General features: G+C 49.2%; 1 protein-coding gene and 1 long non-coding RNA gene across 8 annotated transcripts in view; one reads left to right on the forward strand and one right to left on the reverse strand.

The window, feature by feature from the left end:
* Positions 1-251: 251 nt before the first annotated feature.
* On the forward strand, positions 252-8254 carry LOC144314407 (uncharacterized). 2 transcript variants are annotated; one of them, XR_013380282.1, is made up of 4 exons: positions 252-2076; positions 2195-2341; positions 5268-5439; positions 7263-8254. It is a non-coding gene; the product is annotated as an uncharacterized LOC144314407 (long non-coding RNA). The 2 variants fall into 2 exon arrangements; XR_013380281.1 differs by having other exon boundaries at positions 252-2341.
* The window catches only part of NOD2 (nucleotide binding oligomerization domain containing 2), a 36232-nt gene continuing 25461 nt past the window's right edge, over positions 8016-18786 (reverse strand). For 5 of the 6 annotated variants that reach the window (XM_077898463.1, XM_077898462.1, XM_077898467.1 and 2 more), the window contains 5 exons: positions 16950-17033; positions 16098-16181; positions 14442-14525; positions 10900-10983; positions 8016-9379 (listed from right to left, as the gene is read on the reverse strand). In XM_077898463.1, coding sequence (XP_077754589.1) covers positions 9307-9379; positions 10900-10983; positions 14442-14525; positions 16098-16181; positions 16950-17033 — 409 coding nt within the window. In that variant the 3' untranslated portion in view covers positions 8016-9306. The remainder of the gene's footprint in view (positions 9380-10899; positions 10984-14441; positions 14526-16097; positions 16182-16949; positions 17034-18786) is intronic. The other variant, XM_077898464.1, reaches the window with a different exon arrangement.

An 18786-nucleotide genomic window follows, 5' to 3' on the forward strand; every position in this document is an offset into this window, starting at 1 on the left:
AAGAGGGGAGCGGGGGGAGGGGCGGCTGCCGCGCTGGCCAATCACAGCCCGAGACCCGTCTCTGTGCGCGCTCTGATTGGGCGGCCCTCTGACAGACCTTCCTCCAATGGCTGCCGGCCCGGAGCCGGCTGAAGGGACTTTCCGCTCCGTCAAGCTCGGTCGAGCCAAAGGGAAAGCGGAGGGGGGGGCGGAGCGGGGGAGGTGGGCGGGGAGCTCCAGCTGATTGGACAAAAGGCTGCGGGTGCCGCATTACCATTGGTCGGCACCGGAGCCGGGGCGGGGCGCTGGGCTGCTCGCCGCTGCACCTCCCAGGCCCGGGTCTGGGCTCTTGGCGTAGCTGTCAAAACTCCTGCAGGGAGTTTGGGACTGGGGTGACGCGAGCTGGGCGCAGGATTTCAAGATTCCACGAAAAAAAGCAAAGCTTTAGAATCAGACTTAAGTTTGAATCCTTTGCGCTTTCAACTGAGAGCCTCGTGACCTGAGGATCTCGCCACCACGCTAAGCCTCGATATGCTCATCTGTAAAATGGAGATAACCGTCAGCACCTGTCCTACAGAACTGTTGTGAAAGGCCGCGGGTTGAGTTCCCGACACACCGCCGGAGCTCAGTCATGCTGAATCTCTTCTCCTCCCTCAGAATCCACCCAGGGACCTCTGCTGTTTCGAAACCTCTGTTGCCACCTATCCCAGTTTGCAGGGAGGTCTCCCTAGGGTGGCGCGAGGAAGGGATTTCCACTCGCTGCCTCACTCGGCTCTGCACCCCTGGCCACCAGCCAGGACTTGGGGTGTAGTTAAGGATCTCTCAATTAGAAGGGAGGTTTCAGATTCCCAAAAGTGCTCAAAATATTTAAGGAAGTGCTTTTTATAATCAGTCCCAGAGCCTTGCAGCATAGCATGCCTTGCTGCACTGGATACTCCTGTTAATTAATTCCTTCTCCTTTGACATTTTAAATACCAATTATAGGAGAAGGTGATTAATACTGAGGATAGAAGAGGTGTGTGTGTGTGTGTGTGTGTGTGTGTGTGTGTTTAATCATGAGAGGGAACATTTCCCCAGTGGAAAGTGACATTTCTGAAGATCTGGGCAGTTTAAACCAGTGAGCACATAACAGAAGTCACATGAGTGATCGCTAATAGTACTAGTAAACGGGCCACCCACCTCCCTTGCCATAAGCACCCAGGATGCAGTGGACAGCTTTTGAAAACCTAAGCCTCAATCTACTCTTGTCTCTCCTTAGTTCATCCTTATGCTGGGTCCCAAGCTTCCTGAACCACAATGCAGTAGAAAGCAATAAAGAAATCAACAGGCCTGGCTCACAGTGTGGCCTTCAGTGATACTCTTCCCTCCCAGATCTAGATTCTCCAGTAAAGTCAGGAGGACTCAGAGGTCATCGTCTGGCTGTCTGGGCAAGCAATTCAGCCTGAAGACTGTTTTCGCTTGACCTATACAGTGAGGAGGAGGAGGGAGAAGTAGAAGTGCAGTGGGAGGGAAAGAGTTTGAATTGAAACCTTTGAGAAAAGGCAGGCAGTCTCCCCTTCCCCCACTCGCCACACTGCTCACCATTCCCTAGTTTATTCTCACGGCACATTTGTCTCCTTTATATTATCTCCTGGCCCCTATAGGCCAGTTTGCCACCACTGAACTAGGACATCTTCAAGCCTTTTCTGATGGTGGTGTTTGGTGCTGCTGAGCCCTCTGCTTCAGTGGGGCTTTCTGCTCTACCCATAGCTGTCAGAACCCTCGCTCTGTCCTCCTGTGACCCATTCCTTGAACCAGACACTGTCAAAGCCCGACTTCATTCAAGAGATAGTCTCCCAAGCCACGTCTGATAAATAGGGCTTATCTCATTTACCATCTCCTATCAATTGGTAATGGCTGCCCAGGACTTTGTGTTGAAAACAATTCTAAAACTCTGTTCAGGCTCTTGGGGTGAAAGAGATGTCTGCCAGGGGATAAGGTGGGGGAATAGTGTCATGGTGCAATTATTTGCGATTCTTGATATACCAGCCTCTCCTTTTACAGACAAGAGATTAAGGTCCAGAGAGGGAGAATAACTTGTCCCAGGTCACCTAAGAGGTGAGCTGAGACCCTGATTCTCCTGATTTCGAGTCAGGACTCTTTCCAGCTCTGTTTAAACAGATCCTCCAGCTGAAATGCCTCTCCCCTCTACCTTCCAATCCTCCCTCTGTTTCAGGCCTAAGCGAAGTCCACCTTCTTCCAAGGGTCTTTGCAGAAAGCTCCAGGCCCTGCTTGTTCACCTCTGTGTATCCACCACCTGACACAGCGTGTTCCACTCAGCCCGGCCAAGATTCACACAACTGCTGGTGGAGCTACCGAGCAGGTACCGAGACACACAGAGGGAGAGGAGATCCCACCCTTGCCCTCTGGCAAGGAAGAGCCAACCTTAAATGACTAGCTACAAGATCACTTACTGAATTACGGAGGGTGGAGGAAGCCCCAGAAGGAGAACTGTTCTGTGCACACATAAATGGTGGCTGGGCGCTTGGGTTAGGGCGGCCTGTTTGAGGAAGTCACCTGTAAGATGAAGGAAAGATGACTAGCGGCAGAGCGGGGGAGGGAGCACTTTAGCAAAGGAAAGAAGACTATGCGTGACATGTTGAAGAAACTGAAAGGGACAGAGCACAGTAAATGTGGGCAAAAAGAGCCCTTGAGGCAGAACCTTGGAAGCCAGGGTCAAGTTTTGGTCTTTAACTTAAGAGCAGGATCCCAAGGAAGGGTCTTAATAATTTCACTCTGATTCTAAACTGTTGTGCACATAGCTCTCATTATACGCAGCAGGAACCCAACAAAAAGCCATTGAATTGAAAGGAGCTCCCTCCCCCAAGAGCTGGAAATCTGATCGCCTGGTAGGGACCTGTGGCTTGGACTAACACCTAGGCAGGACCCAAACAAAGCTTCTCAGCAGCACTAGTAATGGTTAGTTCTTCGGCCCCGCCCCATGCTCCCCAAATGGCTACCACAGGCAACCTCCTACTTCCAGCCTCACCAAAATCAGTATTTTATATCCTACTGCCGATTCAACTTCTCCTCCTGACACAGCCAAAAGTGAGCTCCTGACACTCCTCCACTCCTACCACAGTCCTGCCTTTTCCCTCCCAGGAAATGGCAATTCCAGTAGTTCATCCAGCCTCCCATGCTTCCAGCCAACTCTCCACCCCTCCTGTGAATAGGAGCATTTAGAATAAGCTCTAAACCATGGGGCTAATGAATAAGCTCTAAATGATGGGGTCAGCTGGACCAGGCAGCCTCAGAGGCAGGGATACTGCACAGACTCTTTCTCCATACAGCCCAGTGTGGTGTTTTAATCAATGGATGAGTGGAGAGTCCACCGTACCAGGGATATGCTTGTCTTTTGGCAGTTGGGGTATCGGGGGAGGCTCCAGGTGCTACTGAACATTCTGTCTGGGGGCTTTTACTCTGGTCACCCAAAAGCTCTTTTTGATAAGATAAAAGGAATTACTTTAATGATCTTTACCCTAATCCTGCTGAACTATAAATCCATGCTTCCCCTGTTTGAGCTATTTGCTATTACCAATGGCAAATGATTTATTTCTGTGTGATTTGAAAAACACACCCACAGAGAAAAGGGTCTAATGCTCTTCATTAGGACCTTTGTGCTGCATCTGGAATCCCACTTGGGACAGTAAATACATCAGGAATGATGCCATGTGGCAGGAGGCCTTCCTCTCTTAGGAAGGAGACACCAATAGTATTGGGGAAAAGGTGATTCATTTTTATAATCTTCCCCAACTTTTATGTTCTTCCTCCTTTAAGCAGGATGATTCTCCATTCGATTAACAAATATTTGAGCATCGACTATGCATTAGGCACACTCTAGACCCAAAGGACTCTTGTTCTCATGGCTCTTGTGCTCATGGAGCTAACTAACATTCTAGGGGAAGGAAGAAACACATGTATGTCGGGTGGTGCATACTGAGAAGACACTATGAAGCAGGGCTGGGGAGAAGAGAGTGGTTGGGGACTGCTATTTTAGGTAGATAGTTCAGGCAAGGACTCCCTTGAGCTGACACTTGAACAAAGATCTATAGTAAATGAGGAAGCTAGCCATGCCAATGTCTGGGGAGGATTGTTCCTGTAAGAGGAAATAGGCAAATGCAAAGGTCTGGAAGCAGTTTGCATTATCAAGGAGCCATCAAGAAGCTGTGTGGCTGGAGCACAGGGGGAGGTGGGGGGGGTGGTGAGTGGCAAAGGGGAGGACAGTGAAAACACGGGGCTGGGCCAGGCCAGCAGGGGACTTTGACTTTCACCCTGAGCCAGATTGGGAAATTCTGGAGAATTTCAATCAGAGCAGTTCCTCATCTGATTTACCTTTTCACAGGCTCACGCTGTGGGGCAAGGGCAGCAGCAGTGAGGCCAGTTAAGACACTGATGGCAGTAAGCCCGGCAAGGGGTGGGGCCCTAAGGAGGCCCTTGTTTGCTGGAGGTGGGGGATGTGGAACTGAAGATGTCAAGAAAAAAGTTGTTCCAAGTAAAAAAGGGAGAGGAGGGATTTTCAGGATGAGTGATAAGGGAGGGGTGATGCTTAGGGGATTTTGGATTTCTGGACTGTTCCGGAAATGATGATAGATGAGATGATATTTAGAGGAAGGAGGAGGAAGGAAGGAAGGAAGGAAGGAAGGAAGGAAGGAAGGAAGGAAGGAAGGAAGGAAGGAAGGAAGGAAGGAAGGAAGGAAGGATGGATTAAAGAAGAGAAAAAATAAAACAAGATTCCTTAGATTCTGGATTGCCATCCGCACAGCTGCAGGCTCTCCCCATGTAATTCTCCAAGGGGAACTGCCCGAGATGGCCCTGATGGTCCTCACGACCTTGCTGTTCACCTGAGAGCTGCCACCCAGGGCCGGAGCCTATGCATTCCCTCGCCTGGGCACATCAGAGGGTGTGCCCCACCGCTCTGTGCTTCACCCGCTGGGCTGCACCCATCTCCTGAGTGGGGATGGAGGCGTGAAGATGTGTTGGTGCAATAATGAAATGATGCTGTATGTAGTCTCAACTCAGCCTGCTTAGAATGTGATTCCACCTCCCACACTTCTGCGGGGTATATTCATTCCAGTATCTGGTTTTGGCGCTATGTTGGGGGGGGGGATGTGGGGGGGAGCACTCAGATTGACATTTTTTTTTCTTCTAGGATGATGGTGAATATAATTAAAGTCTGAAGCTCCTTTAAAAAATTATCTTGCTGCTGGTACCTTTTTTTTCCTCTGCACATAAGAATTATGTATTCTCAGCCACAGATCTGGAATGTGTCTGTTTCTGTTCTGGAAGTGATTTCTGAAATCTGCAAAGTGATTATTGGAAGTCTGCTAACTTGGTTGCAAGTTACCTGCCCAGGCCTAGAATGCTTTTGGTGGATCTGTTGGACTTTGGAAATTCAAGAAGCTTCTACTCTGAGCTCTGACAGTAAGTCCATATCCAGGTCCTGGTGGCACCCTTCCCTGGGCCCTCTTGAACTCTTCTTTCTCCATAATCTCTCCCTGGGTTATAACATCCAGGCCCAATGACCCCATTCCCCTTTAGATGCTGAGGACACCCATGCTGTTAAACCTGGCAGTGACCTCTCTCATGAGCTTCAGACTCACAGCACAACTTGGTGTCTTCACTGGACTTCACTTAGGTGTCCCAAACTTGACAATTGAAACAAAGTCCCTCCTGCTTCCACACTTGTTCCCACCTGACTTCCAGAGTGCTGTCCCCAGTTACTCAAGTCAAAAATCGAGAAGCCTTGGGACACCTGGGTGGCTCAGCAGTTGAGCCTCTGGGTCCTGGGATCCAGTCCCACATCAGTCTGCCTGCAGGAATCCTGTTTCTCCCTCTGCCTATTGTCTCTGGCTCTCTCTGTGTGTCTCTCATAAATAAATCTTTTTTTAAAAAATGAGCCTTCAGTCTCCCCTCTCCCTCTTCTCTCATCCATTCCATTTGTAAACCTTTGGGAATCGATTCCTAAAATGTTTCTCTCCATCCTCTTCTCTCCACCTCTGCTGACACCACATTAAAACAGCCAATTGCCTCTCACCCACAATAGCTCCTCAGTGGTCCTTCTAGTTTTTCTGCTCATCCCACCCCTATGCCTTACAGACCCTTCTCCAACCAGAAGTTGGTCTTCTTTAAACATCATTGGTTCATGTTGTGACCCTGCTTAGAACTCTCCAATGGCCTGCCATTATTCTAAGATCTAGCCCAAACCTTGGTCATATGGTCACATGGTCAACCCAGTGCTTCATGAACTGGCCCTATTTACCTCCCCGAACCCATGTAGTGATACTCACCCCTTAGCTTGCCTTAAACATACCATATTTGTTTCCTGTGGCTGCTGTGACAAATGACCATAAACTTGGTGACATAAAATGATACAAATTTTTCTCTTACAGTCCTGGAGACCAGAATCCAAAATGGGCTAGAACCAAAGAGGCAGCAAGGCTGTGCTCCCTCTGGAGGTTCTAGGGGGAAATCTGTGTCCTTGACTTCTCCAGCTTCCAGAGCTACATGTCCTGGCCCAGGGGGCCCCTTCCTCTACCTTTGAAGCCAGCAATCTAGCATCTTACTTGGGGTCACACCACCTTCTTCCTTCAAGTCTCCCTCTGCCTTTCTCTTACAAAGTCACCTGTGGTTGCAATTAGGGTCTATCTAGATAATGTAAGAAACTCTCCCCATCCCAAGATCCTCCTCTTAATCACATCTTTATTATTATTATTATTATTATTATTATTATTATTATTATTATTTTGAGAAAGAGAGAGAGCTTGAGAGGGAGAGGGGCAAAAGGAGAGGGAAGTAAATCTCAAGCAGACTCCCTGCTGAGCACAGACCCTGGCAGACGTGGAGCTTCATCTCCTGACCCTGAGATACTGACCTGAGCCAAAGTCAAGAGTCTGATGCTTAACCAACTGAGCCACCCAGGCACTACTTAATCACATCTTTATAAAGGTCCCTTTTGCCACATAAGGCAACAGTCAGAGGCTCCAGGAATGATGAGCTAAATATTTGGGGCCATCACTCAGCCTAGTACACATACCAAGCTCTTCCCCATGACAGGGTCTTCGTGCAGCTCATCCACAGTGAACAAGACCCCCCACTCTTGGCAAAGCCAGCCCCTTCTCATTTTGGGGTCCCAGCTTACGGGTCTGTGACCAATCCCCAGTTTGAAGGTTCCCCTCTATTTTGAACCTTTGTTTCTTTCCTCCCTACCACTTACCACAGCGGACCTTATTTTATATATCTTCCAGTTCACTAGTATCCTTCCTGCCTCTCCTCCCTCCTCAAGTGCCTTGAGGACAGGGATCATGTCTGTTTTGTTCATCTACCGACGGTCCTAACATATCTGGCCAACACATCACTGACGAATGAATTTAAGGAAAATGAAATTTACAATCCAAGACGCCACCACACGAATGGACTGCTGCGTATGGTCCTCGGGGAAAGCAAGCCCATCCATCTCCACCTTCCTCCTAGTCTTCTGTATCAGAACAGTTGTCTGGACAGAAACTACCACCACCACCGAGAGCCCACGGAGATGCCGCAGCCATTTAGTGAGCCAGGCCCACGCAAAACATTTCAAGGGAGCGGATCTCACTTCAGTGAGTAGCCACCTGAGCCCTTGCTCATTAAATGCAGTTGAGAATGAGGTCAATAAGGCCTACCCAGGAGGCTGCCCACTGAGGAGAGCTGTTCTCGAACCTTCTCCATCCCTCCCCTGCTAAAGACTCTTGGAATCACTGGGAGAGAATCAAAGGAGGCCCAAAGACCTCCTCACACTTGCCATTCAGCCATGTGGGGCACCACAAGGCTCCTCCCTGCACAGCCTCAAATTTCACGCAGGGTTAAACCTTTCTGAGCCGAAGCCCAAAGGGTTTTGTTCGCAAGCCCATTTCTAAGAATTGCTTTTGCCCCAAACAATAAATTTTCTGCTCAAAACAGCATTCTTCCCCCTCTAAGTAGAAAATTGTGCTTTGATATTTGACAACATTCAGGAATGTTCGTTTTGTTTTGTTTTGTTTTGTTTTGTTTTTTAATGTTTGGTCACAATGAAGACAGCTTTGGGGACTCCACAGATTTCTTCTCTGTGACTATTTACAGCATAACATTCATGGTTGTGTTTTTTACAAAAAAAAAAAAAAACAGAGTGAATATAACAAAGCGGTTTATAAATATTAACCAGTTATCACAAACAATAGTGTTTAAATAATAACACTTGCAGAGCACCTGAGTTTACAGAGGTTGAAGCCTCACGCATCATTTGGAGAAAATCCAGAAAAACATGTGCCTTGTAAGGAAAAGGCTTTGATTTTGCCCCTGTAAACGTTTAATCCATAACTTTAAGTCACATAACACTGGACCGTCTCTTATGCATGTCTTTTGGAAGTCGGCTGTCAGAATCCAGCTCCCAGGCATCAACAGGAGACCTGGTGGGACTGCTCAAAACTCTGGCCCAGACTGATCCTAAAAACTGCATTCTGGTGGGGAGTAGTTTCCAAAGGCTTAACTGAATGAAGACTAATTGACTTCACTGGAAATGGAAGTGTGTGTGTGTGATATCAGCTGTAGCATGGTCTTATTTTTCTTGACAATCCAAAATGTCTTGGGGAACAAATGGCTGTCATGTGTTCCCTTTCAATAATGTCTTAAGTATTAGGAAGGATGGCAGGTAAATTAGAGCCCTTCCCACTCTGCGCAGGTGTAGGGGTGGGGGTAGGGGTGTGGTAGAGGGAGGCTCAAAATATCAAAGCTGACGACACCGGTATTCTGAATCCTTACTCACAAAGGAAGTGCCAGGTGCAGGGGTCCAGGATTGGTGGAGGGACCAGAGGTGGGGAACGGCCTGGATAGATCACGACCCACGAGTTAAGACAGCAGAAAGCTGCTTCCTGACTCCCTCTCCTCATTGTGAAGCAGGTGGAAAGGGGCCTCTCATATGGATCTAGGTCTCTACAGCAACAGGCACACAGTGATGTAGTAACACCCATGGGCCCCACTGACCCAAGTCAGACCAGCTGCAGGTGGAGAGGAGCTGGCCCTCTTCTGCATTCCATGGACGGAATCTTGGGAACAACTGGATGCAGAAGTAGGCTGCAGAAATGTCCACTCTGAGGGGCACTGTCGCTCCTTCGCTCCTTCTTCTGCCAGAACAAAGATGACCCACTGTGCCAGCCCTGCCCTGGGCAGGATGCAGCTCTGCGTTAATGGGCTGCTGCCAGATGTAATCCAGCTTCTAGGACCCACACCCACAGCCTGTTCGCAAACAAACTGAGATAAATGCTGGCCCCCCCGGCTTCAGAGCAACAGTCTGGTGTCCCTCTGGCTGAGCCTCTCCATTTCCTCCAAGGAGAGAGTGTTGCCTCGGAGCCTAAAGGGGGTAAAGCAAAGAGGGGTTTCAATGAGCACTGAGCCAGAGCGGTGCTTTTCATTAGAAGCCGCTACTTTCTAAGCCCCAGGCCTAAATGGCCTGGCCCCTTGAGCCCAGCCACAGCCTTCCCATGTGGGTGTTAGCTCGGTCCACCGGTCCACCAGGTGGCTCGTGAATCACTGTATGTGATGAAGCAAGCCTCCGTGACTCTGCAGAGAAAATCCACACCAGACCCAGCCGGCCCCGACTCCCCAAGGCCAGCGATTCTTTTTAAGGCAACAGCAGAATCCATCAAGAATGCAGTGAGCAAGCCGTGATGCCCTCCCATGCTCTGCCAACAGGCAGCAAATAACATCAGAACCCTTAAAATATCAACCTGATCTTGGCTTCCTTCCCCTGGGGACAAGAATGTGACATTTCCTATAACCATGCGATGGTTTAAAACAAACGCAAAAACAAAAACCCACACACTGCCCAGGCCCTGAGGACCTCATGGCCTACAGGGATTACACAATCATCCAGAAAGGAAAAAATCTCTTCCCAGGACAGACTCCTACAAGTCTTTATTTTTAACTTCATCCTGCGATATGTATTGTTGCTGCTGCCTTGATAGGATTTTTGAGGGAGAGAGCAGTCAATCTGCATATGCAAAGCAAGGGTCACAAGCTCGCAGGGATGAGACAGGTAATATGTAGCAGTCCAAGTAGCCGGTCCAAGACGACAGGCTTGGTGGCCGTGCTATGGTCAGCATGAGCCAGTCTGCCCAGCTGAGTGGGATCAGTCCTTCTCTACTCTGCTTACTTACCAGCATTTTCTGTGTAGGAACCCAGAGTTGGAAGCTTTTAGGAGAAACCTCAAAAAACAGATTTCCATGGGGAAATCTCCTACTTTTAAAAGGCTGGCTTCTAGCCCAGAGCCTGAAATGGGTATAGCGGGACATTCACTCTTAACATGTTAAGCCAGAGGAAATCTTTTTACTAACTCGGTGAGTGATAAATACATCCCTGGAAAGAAGGAGGATCAATCTCTCAAGTTGTGACTCACTGCTTTTTTCAAATGCATGAAGGAACATGGCTTTTAATTATAAAGATCTAGAAACACTGTGCAACAGTACCCGCTTCCCACTGCCGATGTCACCTCCATCCAAAGGCTCTGATACAACAGCCTTGATCTAGGAAGGCAGGTGTAATGGCCCGGAGTTCTTGTGGCTGTGTCACTCATCCGCCACACCCCCTCCTTACACTGTTACCTGGAACTGAAGTATTCCTGAATACTCAGGACTTAAAAACAAATCACTTAAAAGAAAAAAACAACAACAACAACAAAAAAACCCACTTGGTCCATGCTTGGAGATATAAAAACATCTTTCCCAGAGAGAGATTAGATCCATTGCATGCAGAATGCTACAGAATGTCAGGGCCCAGAGGGAAAATGCCCAGGTATCCCTCTCTCCTGGCTCCATTTTACAGATTGGAAAAGTGAGGCTCAGAGAGGTAAAGAGGCCTGCCCAGGGGCCTTACCAGACTTCCAGGATGGTATCATTCTTTTCCAGGGCCTGCAGGAGGCCTTCTGCCCCAAGGTAGGTGATGCAGTTGTTGGACAGCCTAGAGAGTAAGATGGACAGGTGAGCTTCAAGGATGCTTGATTCTCCTCTTGGGCCTGTCCCATTAAAGGAGGCTCTGGGAGTTGGCCAGCCTACAGAAGCCCACCTGTCCCCTTGACATGTCCCTCTCCTGTGATTCCCAACGAGCTCATCCACAAAGGCTCAAGGCCTTAAGGGAAATTCACACTTGTCCCCTCCGCTATCCACAGTCATGTATCTAATTAAGTAGCTACTGCCTTAGGAAGTTGCTATGGCACGGGGGTTAAGTATGTGCATTTTACTTGCTGGGTTCCAATCCAATGTATTCCACTTCCTTTTTAATCTCAGGCAAATTAGTCCCAATTGCCTCCTCTGTAAGACAGACCTACAAAAGTATCTACCTCACGGAGTCTAAGAATTAAACAAAAGGATGGCATATTCTGTGGTATACTGGGCACAATACTCAACTGAAGGGAAATAATCAATGAAGAGTAATATTTTCATCTGGGGGGAGATGGGGGAGAACAGGGATATGGATTTGAGAAAATACAAGGTTGGCAATTGGGCGGGGAGAAGCACCTGGTCAGGGACAGCAGGGGAAGAGCCATCACCCCATGCTGTCCTTTAGCTCATAGCCTGGCTCTTGAGACAGCTCCACTACGTACATGTCTGCCCTCCATGATTTCAGGAACATCCAGGAAGCTGACCCTAAGCTAGTACTAATAATAACAACAGCCAATATTAGCTGAAATCCAACTACGTGCCAGCTTGATACCTCTATCATTTCAGTGGTGCTTGCAACCCTAAAAGCAGGGTCCTTTTTACCCCTGTTTACACTCCAGGTTATTTGAGCACAAATCCAAGGAGAAATGGTGGGTAATTGTGGAGCTGGGGTCCAAACCCAATCCCTCAGAGCCCACACGTTTAAGCAATGTTTGGCAGTCACTCTGCCTAGAAAAAGAAAGATGTAGGGGGATATATATATATATATATATATATATATATATATGAATTCATATATATATATGTATATATATATATATATATATATGATGCTTGGTTTAAAAAAATCTTATTCATTTATTTGAGAGAGAAAGAGTACAAGCAGGGGAAAGGCGAGGGACAAGCAGACTCCCCACTGAGCAGGGAGCCCAACTTGAGACTCCATCCCAGGACCCTGGGATCATGACCTGAGCTAAAGGCAGATGCTTAACTGATTGAGCCACCCAAGCACCCCAACAAGCTTGGCTTTCATGGGGAAACAGTGAGGGATGCTAGAGTTCAGGAGTGCTTAATTATAAGACTCGAGGCTAGGCAGCGTGGGACAGCACCTGCTGCTATTACCTGGCAGCCGGGTCAACTGGGGTAAGTCTGCAACAGCGAGGGAGGACAAATGTGCCACGTCCACACTCGGTTAATACTAAACCAGGTACTGCCAAAGGCCTCGGTGTGCAAAGCCTGGCATCCCAGCTTAGACAATCCAGGCATCACCCAGGCCTCCCAGCCCCATTTCACCCAAATGACGAGTGGAAGTGTTTTCCCCAAACATTTGGCAACTTCCTCGCCCCTGCAAAGCAACACAAACAAGTGTTGCCAGAGTGGATGGCGGGCTGGCAGCAAAGCAGACACTCTCCTAGAGGCAGCTGTCTGCCTGCCTCTGAAGGCAAGCATTTTCCCCGGGGCCACATTTGTCAGGGCAGATGCCACCCTTCCTGTAGCACAAGGAACCATCTGATGATGCCCTGACGTCCCTCTCAAGTGAGACCTCTGGCACCCCGGCAGGTGTGGCGCCAGCCTTGGGGAGCCCGGACAGAAGCCCATGATGATCACTAGCTGGGCTCCTCCTCACATCTGCTGTCCCTCCCTGACCCTGTGGCCTGGGAACCTGCCCACTGAGCCCGCCAGCAGTGGTCACCACAACTTCCACCCAACACTGCCACTATCCAGCCCTCCGGCTCCTGGACCCTCCCCAGAATCTCCAGCCAGCACCTGCCCGCCTTCACCAGCCTTCTCCACTGCCACCAGCCTGATCCAAGTCTCCTTCATCTCCTGCCTGGAAGACAGCAGGAGCTCCTGACTGGTCTCCCCACTTCCATCTTACCCCTCTCGCATCTGTTCTGCACAAAGCTGCAAGCATGATCTTTTTATGATATAAATCAGATCATGTTACTGCCCTGATTAAAATCCTCCAGAGGCATCTCAATGCCCCTAGAAAAAAGCCCCAAATCCTTCCCATGGCTCTGAGGCCTATGTGGCCTCCTTACCCTGCCCCTTTCTCCCTCTACCCTTCCCTACCTACAGTCTAACCACGCAGGCCTTGCCCACTGTTCCCAAAACCACCAAGCTTGCTTCTGTCTCAGGGCTTTTGCACTTGCAGTTCGGTCCACCTGGAGTGCGCGGTCCTGAGACCTCAACATTACGAGAACAGTAACTTTTCTTGTTATTCAGGTTTCAATTCCAATGCCAGCTTTTTTGCCCAGGCAGCTGCAACCCTGCCCCTCCAGACACTCCCTGACACCTCTCCCTCTTGAATTCTCTTTGGAGCCTTTATTATAAATAATCTTGTATATCTGCTTACTTGTTCATTATCTGCCTCTCCCCTAAGATCTAAGAGCTAGGGGGCTGAGGCCTGTTTTGTTCTTTCCACCACTCTATCCTCGGGTCATCCAACAATGCCTGGCATAGTGAGTGCTCCAGAAATATTTCTTGCATCAATACATAAATGGATGAATGCACGCATGGATGCACAACAAAGAAATGAATGAATGCACACATGAATAAATGCAAGCACGCCTGCCTGCATAACACGAGAGAAACTAAAGATGATTGGCAGAAGAGGTCTGCTGGAGCCAGAGATGGCCCCCTGGAAAGGGGGCGGACATGTCCCAGAAGCCCCATTAGTAGATGCCATCAGCAACCCCCCACACATGTGCTCAGGTTCCCCATCTACCTCTGAGGGCTGCTCATTGGGAAAACCTCTGCTCTCTGCTACAGACCCCAGGAGCGTGCTCAGCTGTGTGCAGGGCAAACTGGAAGTGCTGGAAAATTCATATCCCCACAGGCACACCAGTGAGGACAGGCAGTTAGTGGATAAATACCCCTGCTGCCTCGCTCTCCAGTTGGGTAGAGGCTCCTGGAGCCTCCCAGCAGGTCTGAGCCCCAGCTGCCCTGGGTGATACCCCGGGTGATAATGCTTGATGACACACCTGTTACTGTCCCCACACCTGATACTGGGTCCCTGTCCTCCCCTACATCATTTCACTGACCTCTCACCACTGTGTGCTGGGACCACCTCCTGAGTAAACAGCTTGCCCTGGAATCTCCGTCTGTGCTTGGGAGGAAACCCTGACACTACTGCCAAGTCACCCTATGGGAGTTAGCCAGGCAGGAAGCTGCCCACATATACCCCCTCGCCCCTCCCTGCCCCATCCCCACCGGGCACATCATTATCGTCCTGGTTCCTGCTTATAGGCTCCTTACTTCAGAACTTTCAAACTTGAATTCCTCTCAAGTCCTTTGGCCAGAGAACACACACCTTCATCCTGGAGATGGTTCTCCTCCAGGCTGGCAAGAACAAGAGAGAAAATCCAGTTGATGTGGTAACATTTATTATGGAAGAGGTAACATTTATTATTCTAAGAATGTACCTGCTTGCACCCCCAGTTAGAAAAATCCAACATCTAAAAAAAAAAAAAAAAAAAAGAAAAATCCAACATCTGAAAATCTGAAATGAAAATCTACAGTTACAGATAAAGTGAGAACTGGAAGAGTAGGGTGTGAGATTTTTTAATTCCAGGGGTGTCTTTGGGAGAGAATTCACCCCAGGCCTCCTCTACATGAGAAGTTTCCTCATGTCCCAGGGACTGAATATCCATGTTCCCTTTCTTACTATTGGAAGTCTCATTCCATTTGGGCAACCATGGGCTTGGGCGGGGGGAATAAAGCTGCATTTCTCACTCTCCACTCTGGCCGGGGTTGGCCAGTAACATCCACTCAGCTGTGAACCCATAAGGGGAAATTGGCGGATGGGGGCCCTGGAAATGCTCTTTAAAAGAGAGAGGCCTCGCTGGCCTGTACCTCCTGCCCTTCCTGGATATACAGACTGAATGTGGGGACACAGAAGTACTGCAGGTATAGCGGCCATCTGGGACCAGGAGGCACCCAACCAGGACAGTGAAGCCACAGACATGTGAAGGGACAGAGACAGTATCAGACCCCTGCTGGCCTCATGGAGCCATTACACCACCCCACGCGGCCTGCCTGCAGACCGGCTGAACGGGAAGAAATAACTCCTTTACTGGTTTGAGCCACGGGACATGGGAGGTTCCCCCGCCATCATCTGCAGCCTAATGTATTTATAACCAATAGACCCACGGGGGAGACATGTCTCTAACAAGAATTTCCAAGTGGTAAAGCCCAAGCAGGACATAATCAATGGGACATTGGCAGAGCCAGGGGGCCCTGCTGACAGCCAAGGCCACCACAATATCCATTTTGTGACAATGATCAGGGGTTTCAACACCCTCCTGCTTCATGGAGAAGTCAACATTTTATCTCCCTGATAGAATCAGGGACTGCCCAGAACATGTCATACGGAGACCAGACTAGAGGCATCTAAAGGACGGGAAACTGAGAATCAGTTTCAGGTCAACAACGTAAGCACAATTTATGGTTCCCCTTTACAGTTCCTCCAAACCCCACTCCACCTTCCAAGGTGACCCTCACTCTACTCTCTGGTGTTCTTGGGCACTCGACTTAGAAATAAAACATTCTGATAGAGTAATGTATGCTTTACAGTTGGAAGCAGTCATCCCTCATTTTATGGGTAAGAAACCCAGGATTCACAGAGTATTATATGACTTGCCAGAGATCACAGCAGGCCTTGAAGCTCAGCCAGCTTGATTCCAGACTCTCTGCTGTCAACCATCATGCGGTATGGAGGCAGTATACAAACCCACAAATACAATTACCCAAAAAGAATTAGGACCTTCACGCCAGGCTCGATAGGCTTCATGCCACTTGGGACACAGAAAGACAAACTCAAAGGCCAACCGCTCAATTATCCACTCCTGTTTTATCTGCTTCCACAGATGAGGCCCGCGAATAAAGAAAGAGCTGTGAATCCCCCCAACTCACCAGAGTTCTTCCAGTGCCACGTTCTTTTCCAACATTAATGCTAAGGCTCGAGCCCCGACACTGCCAATGTCGTTTCCCACCAGGCTGAATGGAATCAAGGAACAAAAACATGTCAAGGCACAGAGGGTCCTCAGAGATAAGCTAACCCAAGGAAGGCAAAAGGCACAACACCTAGAGCCCAACTACACAGTGGGTGTCATTTCAGACATTACTAATTGACCACAGTGCTCTTTTTCATTCAGCCCAGAAGCAGCCTTCAACTCCTTCTTGGCATGATGCCCTGGGCAGCCACTATTCATGGATTGCTGTTGGTCCTGGAGATAAAATATATCTGATCCAGCCACAAATCTTCAATTTATAGATAGGAATCAAGACCTTTTTTATGAATTTTTTTGTTTTTTTTTTGTTTGTTTGTTTGTTTTTTTTTTTTTTTTAGTGAGAGTTGAGAGGGAAGGAGGGGAAAGAAAGGGGAGGGTAGAGGAAAAGGGAGAGGGGGAGAGAGAGAGAGAGAATCTCAAGCAGACTCCTCCCTGTGCATGGAACCTGATGTGGTGCTGGATCCCAGGACCCTGAGATCATGACCTGAGTTGAAATCAAGAGTCAGATGCTTCACTGACTGAGCCACCTAGGCACCCTTGGGAATCAAGATCCTTGAGAGGAAGAAGAGACACTCCAAAGTAACCCAGAAAGACTCAAATGTCCTGACTCCAAAGCTAAGGCTCTCTTTCTTTCACCCCACTGCCTAACACAGCAGGGTAAAAACAAAGTTCAAGCAAATGAAGGACTTCCCAAACTGGCCCAGGCTCCTCCCTCCTGCTGGCTCCCTGTGGCCAAACAGACCCAGAAGCTTACCTGAGCCACCTCAAGCTCTGGTGATCACCCAAGGCTTCAGCCAAGGCCTGGGCCCCCTCATCACCCACCTTGTTGCCCCAGAACCTAAAAAGGCCAACAAATTGGGTCAGTAAGTTACTGCTGTATGTCCTAGACATGTGTTAACAGTGCCCTTCCTCTCTGTGTCCCAGACCAGAGGGGCAGGACCACCCAATTCCAGAAAGGTCTCAGTGGGTCTCCTAGGTCCCAGCAAAGTGGACCTGCCTCCCCGTTTTTGGAGGAACAGCCATACTGCACTCATATTTTTCAGTCAGGTTTACAGAACAGTAGAGGCCCACCTAGCACATGACCTCAGGCTCAGGGAACTCACTCTCAATGGCAATTCACACAGTTGTGACATTTTTCCTGACCTTTAGGTCAGATCTGCTTCCTGGGGAACTGCTACCCTTGGGGATCACCTGAAACAAGTGTCACTCTTTTTCCACAAGCCAGCATTCTCTCTTGCTCCTCCCTAATATCCCCTATTCCTTCATGGCATCAAACTCCTTCACTTCCAGGGTCTTCCCCCTCAGACCCACTTGCAGTTTGGATGGATGTTTCCCTTTGCAAAGGTGGCACCCAGCTCATACCTTGCGGCTGGGCTGGTTTACACATAAGAAGTTCGCCTGGACCTGTATGTGTACAAGTGAGCAAAGCTGGTCGAGGTATGAGGTTCACTGCACTTTCATTCATTAGGTAAATGTTTATGGGGTTCTGGCTATGTACCAACATGGCTCTGTGCCCCAGGGAGAGAGCAAAAAACCATGTAACAGCAAAAAAACCTGAACCCTAAGTGTGCCTCAACATGAGGCCCTTCAAATAGATGACCGCCAGCCAGCCAGTGGAATACTAAGCAGCTTGTCTCTGAAAAAGGAAGTCATTATGGTACGAAAGATATATTGTTAGGCAAGAAGGAAAAAAACAATACTCAGAACAGTTTGGATCAGACAATAGTAACTGGAGGTTTTAGCACAGTGCCTGGTCTAGAAAGGTGCCTTAATAAACATGTGTTGAAAGAGAACACCCCGCATATACTAGTTGTGAATCGAGCAGGAGAAAGCTTAGTGCGGCTGGGCCACCCTGGTGCTGGACTCTATGCTGCTGATAATGCAGCCTGGAAAAGGTGCTGACCTTTCAAGCAACATGGTCCCACTCTGGTTCACACGGAGCTTGAGGGCAGCTTGCCTACCAGTGAAATGGGTTGAGTCTTAAGGTTAGTCTGTCTTCCTACAGTCTTGGGTTCTCAAACTCCCATTTCTCATCAAAGGGACTGTACTTCACACCAGGTGAGAAGGGACAGGAGAGGCAGCTGCCACTGTGGGGATGGTCACTCAGCCCAGCAACCAGAGGACGCCCCTCCACCCCCACTCCAACACTCTCTGGGGACCTGTGGTCTGTGGGACTGCCCTCCACCCTGTGTCTGAATCGCTGCCCTCCCTGAAAGGCCTGGCACAGTCCTGCAGCAACAAGCGCTCTGAAAGACCTGGTGAAGCCCCCTCCCCTCCCGGGGCCACCTGCATCTCCTCTCTGGCTTCTTGTCCTCGGCTGCAGCTGCATATCCTCTGGGGGGACTTCTTAAAATGCCTGATTCCTAAGCCCCACACCTCAGGGTGGGGCCCAGGCAATGGCATTCTTCAGAAGCTCCCAAATAGTTCCGAGGTGCACACGAAGGTGAGAAGCACAGCCCTAGCACCAGCAAGGATTGGAGGGCTTCCTTCTACCAGCTCATGGGCACTGCCCCCAACCCCCCACATCCTGAACTTCCTGTTTATTGAGTGAAAGGCAATCACGAAGCAGCCAAGGGCCACCCACTCTCTGC

The sequence above is a fragment of the Canis aureus genome, chromosome 5 (assembly GCF_053574225.1).
Source record: "Canis aureus isolate CA01 chromosome 5, VMU_Caureus_v.1.0, whole genome shotgun sequence".
In the NCBI taxonomy this organism is placed as follows: domain Eukaryota; kingdom Metazoa; phylum Chordata; class Mammalia; order Carnivora; family Canidae; genus Canis; species Canis aureus.